The 7,642-nt window shown below is 35.0% G+C and overlaps 1 protein-coding gene across 1 annotated transcript; it reads left to right on the forward strand.

Moving 5' to 3' along the window:
* The first annotated feature begins 1,706 nt into the window (after positions 1-1,706).
* On the forward strand, positions 1,707-3,740 carry LOC126754533 (piggyBac transposable element-derived protein 4-like). Its single transcript, XM_050466610.1, has 2 exons — positions 1,707-1,823; positions 1,945-3,740. The coding sequence occupies exon 2, from the start codon at positions 1,951-1,953 to the stop codon at positions 3,643-3,645; it is 1,695 nt and encodes a 564-aa protein (XP_050322567.1). The 5' UTR covers positions 1,707-1,823; positions 1,945-1,950; the 3' UTR covers positions 3,646-3,740.
* Positions 3,741-7,642: the final 3,902 nt, after the last annotated feature.

Genomic DNA, 7,642 nt, shown 5'->3' on the forward strand with positions numbered 1-7,642 from the left:
GATAACTTGTTCTTATTTGCTTTTAAAACTAAGATGGCTATACATATGTAAATAGCTACTAGAGAAGAAAAGGGATTTATTTCAAGAATATTTCGAGCTTTTTCCGTTAACTCCAATTACTAAATCATAGATGAGTATTGCCTTAAAGTGCATCTTTTGTGTATATACCAACACTTTCAGTCTCGATAATACATAAAATAAAACAAAACACAACACAAATTGAAACAAAAGTGAGATATAAATCTATTACTGCTTTATAGTATTACCCGGTTCGCGTTGGTTTGATTCTGCCTTCGCTTTCTTATAAATCAAGCGCTCTGTAAATTATGACGTCAGCAAAGTAAGAAGAAAAACAAGAAAAAACAAGTAAGGAAGGGCTAAGTTCGGGTGTCACCGAACATTTTATACTCTCGCATGATAAAGTGATAATCGAGATTTCATTATACGTCATTTACATATTTTTCAAATACCGTATTTTTGTAAAGTTTTATTCCGCTATCATCATTGGTTCCTAATGTTTATACTCGTATTATACAGAGAAGGCATCAGATGGAATTCAAAATAGCGTTATATTGGAAGAAGGCGTGGTTATGAACCGATTTCACCCATATTTCGTACATGTCATCAGGGTGTTAAGAAAATACTATATACCGAATTTCATTGAAATCGGTTGAGTAGTTCCTGAGATATAGTTTTTGGTCCATAAGTGGGCGAGGCCACGCCCATTTTCAATTTAAAAAAAAAGCCTGGGTGCAGCTTCCTTCTGCAATTTCTTCCGTAAAATTTAGTGTTTCTGACGTTTTTTGTTAGTCGGTTAACGCACTTTTAGTGATTTTCAACATAACCCTTGTGTGGGAGGTGGGCGAGGTTATTATCCGATTTCTTCTATTTTTGAACTGCATATGGAAATGCCTGAAGAAAACGACTGTGTAGAGCTTGGTTGACATAGCTATAGTAGTTTCCGAGATATGTACAAAAAACTTAGTAGGGGGCGAGGCCACGCCCACTTTTCCAAAAAAATTGCGTCCACATATGCCCCTCCCTAATGCGATCCTTTGTGCCAAATTTCACTTTAATATCTTTATTTATGGCTTAGTTATGACTTTGTGGGCGTGGCAGAGGGCCGATTTTGCCCATCTTCGAACTTAACCTTCTTATCGAGCCAAGGAATACGTGTACCGAGTTTCATCATGATATCTCAATTTTTACTCAAGTTACAGCTTGCACGGACGGACGGACAGACGGACGGACGGACAGACAGACATCCGGATTTCGACTCTACTCGTCACTCTGATCACTTTGGTATATATACCCCTATATCTGACTCTTTTAGTTTTAGGACTTACAAACAACCGTTATGTGAACAAAACTATAATACTCTCCTTAGCAACATTGTTGCGAGAGTATAAAAACTGAGGGACTAGTTCGTATATAAGTTATGGGTTTACTTGTCAAGAGTAAAAATCGCTTAACTCTAAACTTAACAAATTTTATAATTCTTATGGTAACTTAATGCGCCTGCAGTTCTGCTGACATCGATTCCCACGTTCCGCTGGATTTCCAGAGAATCACGCCACACTGCGCTAGACTCATCGTCAGCACTTTTGCGAGTAGAACGGATGCGCGTGTCTTTTGGTTGCTTTAAATGTTATTGTTGCTAACTCCTCCCTTCTTAACCTTCAAACGACAACAGGGGTGACGGGTCACCCCACGGTTGTAGATAACTGTAAATATTTCTTGTTTCCTTCGTTGTATGTTTCTGTCGCTTGATCTATTCCTCAATTAGAGTGAGAACAATCAGTCGCTTGCATGCACTTGTCGCGGTAAGTCGTAATTTTGCAATAATAGCAATAAAAAGTTCTGCTGGGTTGATCAGTCACCCCATGTTGCTCTTTGTGATTGTTCAAATTTTTTGTGGAACTTTAATAAATGTTATTTTTTTAGCTAAAAATGGCTTCGATTTCAAATGAAGAAATTGAAAACATACTGCAAAATCTTGTTGATGATGATTTTCACGGTGAGTCCTGTTCTGAAGATGGCGAGATATCCGAAGTAGGGGATAATTTATCCATACATTCAGAAGAAGAAGACGAAATTGGTGCTGATGACATAAGTGACGACGATAATGATCCAGTAAATCCAACGAAAGCGTTATTAAAAGGTAAGAATGGACATATTTGGTCAACTGTTGCACGAACTTCGAGTAAGACACCACGCAGAAACAAAATCTGTGTATCTATTCAACGACTGGCGAGGGGTGCTGCTCAAAACATTGTAACTGAAAAGGATGCATTTACAACTTTACTTAACGAGGAAATAATTGACTTAATTGTGTTATACACTAATCAAGAAATTGACCGACGTGCTCCAAAATATGAAAATCAACGACATGTTCATAAAACTGATAGTACAGAATTCAAAGCGTTGACAGGCCTTTTGCTCTTTTCTGCTATAAATAAAGACAATCGTAAAAGTGCAAACGATATGTGGTCACCATTTAGTGCTGCTGTTTACAAATCAATTATGAGTGCAAATCGTTTCCAATTTTTACTGAACTGCGTACGATTCGATGACAAGACTCAAAGAGGTGGAGAAGACCCCTTTGCCGCTTTTAGACAAATATGGGAATTATTTATAGCTAATTGCCGAAATTCATACCACCCACGATTTTATTTGACCATTGACGAACAACTTTTGAGTTTTCGAGGAAAATGTCCTTTTCGCGTATACATTGCTTCAAAGCCCGATAAATATGGACTAAAAATAGTAACCATTTGCGATGCGAAGACGTACTATATGTTTGATGCGATTCCTTATATTGGCAAGAGAACAGAGCAAAAAACAGCAGCAGATTATGTGAAGAAGCTAGTCCAAAGTATTAAAGGTTCCGGCCGCAATGTTACCTATGATAATTGGTTTGCATCTATACCTCTTGCTGATGAGTTATTGAAGGATTATAACCTAACAACCATCGGAACTCTACGTAAAAACAAACCGGAAATTCCTCCATGCTTTTTGGCTCATAAAAGAAAGCAACCACTAACATCTCAGTTTGCTTTCGATCAGGAAAAAACACTTGTTTCTTTTACTCCAAAGAAGAATAAGGCAGTTATACTACTTTCAACTATGCACTACAAAGCTGAAACAAACCCAGAAACAAGTAAGCCAGAAATAATACACGATTATAATGCGACGAAAGGTGGTGTCGATACATTCGACAAATTGATGCATTCATATACTTCGGCTAGACGTACAAGACGTTGGCCTCTTCGTTACTTTTATGCCATGATTGACCAAGCTGGTATAAACTCGATGGTTCTGTATTTTGACACCAATCATCCAAATATTTCAGCAGCAAAGATGCGTAGTGAATACTTAAAAAAGGTGGCGTTACAATTAGCCAGACCGCATATGGAACGTCGTTTGCAAACAATTTTACCTAGAGAACTAGCCAGCAGTATTCGGGATATTCTGGGCATCACAAAGGAAGTTTCTGCAGACGAACCGCCGCAAAAATCACAAAAGCAGGCGAGATGTGCACTGTGCCCAAGAAATCGGGACAAAAAAGTTAAAGCTGTTTGCGAAAAATGCCATTTGCCAACATGTCCCGAACACCGGAAAAATCTGTGCCTTACGTGCATTTAATTGCAAATATTTAATAATAATAACCGTTATATGAACAAAATTAATTTTTTTAACGATTCTTAATGAAGAAAGGAACTTGTTAAGAAATAAACATGAATGAGATCTGTAAACAATATTTTTTTATTTAAAAATAAAAGCGGTGGGGTGCTGCATCACCCCAGTTGTTTAATACGTATGTAAAAATAGTGTTGTTGGATGAAGGTTAAAATCAATTGTCTTCAATTGATCAAAAATATGGTAAATTGTCAAAATTGAAGTATGTTATGGGGTTTGCTGTTTTTGGTACTATTTCTGGTACTGCTGGGTCCTTACCCTTGGACGATGTTTCTGATGTAAAGCTTGTTTGCAGGATTATCTTCTTTCTCCTATGGCAGAAGAATATTATTGAAAAATCTGCTAGTGTGAGAATGGCCATGATTGCCACAGAAGTTTGAGTGGTATTCGTATTATTCTGAAGGCAATCCAAACATTTTATGTTTTCTATGAATAACTCGTGGATTGATTCCAATGACAAAAGAAGCGTTTCGCCATTGTAGAAAGAATCGTTATTTATTTTTATGGTAAGGCTATTATTTACGGTACCATTAAAGTTATTTAATAGAATTAGTCCAGGTTGAAGTATTTCTATTGGTTTAACATGATTTGCGTTGCTATATTGACAAGTTGGATTTTGTTTACTATTTAGAAGTTTTGTTATGCAGGTTTCATTAACTAGGCTAACAATTTGGTCTTTATTAAAAATAGATATACAATTTATTGTCTTACACTCGCTATTTATTCCAAGTATATTATTTTCTTTCTTAATAATATTATTGAAAACAATATTTATAATCGTACTATTTCTCTTAACAGGTTTAATTAAAATATTTTCATAAGTTTCTTTTTCCGTAATTGGTATTTTTACGATATACGCTAACATTGTTGAATTATAAAGGACGCTTGTTTCTGCAAAACTTAAGGCTTCTTTGATGAAAAATGCATCCTTTCCTCTTCTAGTGTTTTAAGAGTTAATTCTAATTCTTTCTTGTTCAATAAAATGCTATTTACTAATTTTAATTTTGCCCATTGGATGGCATATCTAACGTTTACAATTTCTTCCTTAACTAAACGTAATCTCTTTTGAATACTTATTACCAGTTCGTTGTTGAAGTAGCTATCTTTTGTTATTGCGTTTGTTAGTTTGTCCGTAATTACTGTGAGGTTATTCATACTTTCTGTTAGTGCTTGATTTACTAGAAATTGTTTATTGTTATTGTCGTTTAATTGTTTTTTGTCGTATTCTAATGCAGCAAAATCGTCGTGATCTGGGGTTCCAGCTAAATATTTCCATGCTGTACCCAGGATGTCAATTGATCTTCTAATTTTTCTACCTGATGGTTTAATAGATTTAATTGCTTCTTTAGTCTGTTCTATTTCTTGTTTTAAATTTGAGTAAAATATACTGTTTGTCTGTATGTTTTTGTCCATGAATTGCTTTACCTCTGCCAAAAATTGTTCGTACAGTTCAACGTTGATAAGGTGTATTAATTTAAACGTTCCGTCTTGTATTTTGGTCCTCTGCTTATTGTAATTATATGAGCTGTTGAGAAGTCTGTAATTTGGAAGTCGGTCAGAGCTATTGTTGTCGCTGTAAGCGTTAGTCTGCAAAAAGAAAAAAATTCAGAAAATGCGTCTGTTTCATTTAATTTTATTACTTAGCTTTTAATATTACTCTTATGAACTACCCTATTTGACTCGGTCAGTACCGTAGTCGACCTGTTTTCCTTAACTACTTCTTTTTTATACCTAGCTGAGATTTTAGTTCCTAACCTATTGTGGACCTTCGCGTAAATCGTTTCTCCTGGATTATAATCAATAATTGGTTGTAATTTGCTATTGTGATTTTTAAGAACTTGTTGTTGTTTATCTTTTATTCTTTGAATATTATCTAATCTAGCTTTTTCGAATTGTTCGGGGTGTGTGCTTACCGTACGACCGAAAAAAATTTCTATTGGTCTATTATTAATTGTGCTGTGAATTGAGTAATTATAATCTGTCTAAAAGTTGTGTAAATGAGTGATCTCGATTTTCGGCTTTTAGACAACGCATAATCTGGGAAAGTGTTGAATGGAATCTCTCGATTTGGCCATTCACTGCACTTTTATATGGCGGGGATTTGAAAGTTTGAATGTTTAATATGTCTTCCAACATAAAAGTAATAGTCGCTGAATTGAATGCCCTTTCGTTATCAAAAATTACGGTTTTGGGTACTCCAAACTGAAAGAGAAGTTCCCTCAGAGGTTCTTTTATTTCTTGAGTAGCTTTTGATTTTATTGGTTTTACCTGCGCATATTTTGAGAATTATATCTATATGCACTATGTGTCCTGCATATGAGGGGATAGGTGTCTCTTTTAAGACGGGCTTATTAGGGTGTCTATCGTACTTATTTGTTTTAAAAATACTACATTGTATGACTATTTTATTTATTTTGTTATTCATGCTGGGGAAAAAATATTTCTCTAGTATATGGGATTTATTTTCTACCATTATGATGAGCTCTTCTGTGTGTTTCTATGATAATTTCTTCCTGCCTTTGTTCTTCTAATACATCTTCTACCTTTCTTCGTGCAAACCTAATACGATATTTATTGAAGTGGATTGAAAAAACTTCTTGTATTATCCCATTTATTACTGAAGGGTTTAAATATTTTTTCAATAAAGATATGATTGTCTCCTCGGAAAATTCTATTTCTGTTATAGTGTGACGGTAGTAGTTGGAAAAACAATTTGAAATTTATAGCTTGATTCTGTAGACCAATTGAAAAATATCTGATTTTTGAAGACGTTGATAGGTACATCCACGAATTGAATCAAGTTTTGACCTGAACTGTCATCGCTATGCGTCATAACCGACATTGAATTTATTTGTTTCTGCGCTGTAATTCTTGATAGTGCATCACCCACAACGTTAGTTCGACCAGTTTTATGAAATATTTCGTGATTATACTCTTCTAGTTCTGCCTTCCATCATTTCATTTTACTATTTGTATTTTTGTTGCTTAAAGCAAAAGTTAGGGGCTAATGGTCTGTAAAGATTTTGGCCTTAGCGTGCCCGTACATAAAATTCCGTAGAGTGGATAATGCCCAGACAATGGCTAGCATTTCCTTCTCGTTTACGGCGTAATGTTCCTCCGCCTTACTTAGAGTTCGCGAAATAAAAGAAATAGGTTTTCCACTTTGAGAAAGAACGGCACCAAGTGAAAATTTGAGGCATCAGTCGTGAGCTCAAAATCGTTATCGTAATTTGGAAAAGATAAAATTACCTCATCCGAAACCAATGTATTTTTAATTTTCTTAAATGCTTCTTTAGCATGTTCATTGAATTCAATCGGTACTTTTGCGGACTTGTTTTTTGAAATTCGGCCTTCTTCGCCTCTTAGTAAGATTGTTAATGGCTTTGCTAATTTCGCGTAATCGTGAATAAATCTACGATAATAGCCGGATAGGCCTAAAAATGAACCAATTCTTCAATATTTTTGGGTTCGGGAAAATTAGTAATTGCTTCTACCTTTTTTGGGTTAGTTCTAATGCCCTCTTGTGATACTATAAATCCTAAAAAATCTACATCCTTTTGAAAAAAGTGACATTTGTCCAGTTGAATCTTCATATTTGCTTCCTCTAAAGTTTCGAAAACTTTTCTGAAGATTCTTCCGAATATTATGATATATCTATGTTCTTCTTCAGATTTTCCGAATATTATGATATCATCTATATACCCCTATAGTTAAATATTTAATTTTCTATAATCGATTACAAATCCACTGGAATCGCCTCCACACAGTATGGGGACCTGGATGGTCTAATTAGTAGTTCATGGAGGATATCGGTCAACCGTTCATCCGGTTCTGAAAATAACTTAGGATGCTGTAAAATGGCGGGGGCATTTTGTCATCGTGTATTTTGATAGCATTTACCAAATTAATATTTTTAAATTATTTTTAATTGTCAAGGTTCACC

Source organism: Bactrocera neohumeralis, chromosome 4 (assembly GCF_024586455.1).
Source record: "Bactrocera neohumeralis isolate Rockhampton chromosome 4, APGP_CSIRO_Bneo_wtdbg2-racon-allhic-juicebox.fasta_v2, whole genome shotgun sequence".
Classification (NCBI taxonomy): domain Eukaryota; kingdom Metazoa; phylum Arthropoda; class Insecta; order Diptera; family Tephritidae; genus Bactrocera; species Bactrocera neohumeralis.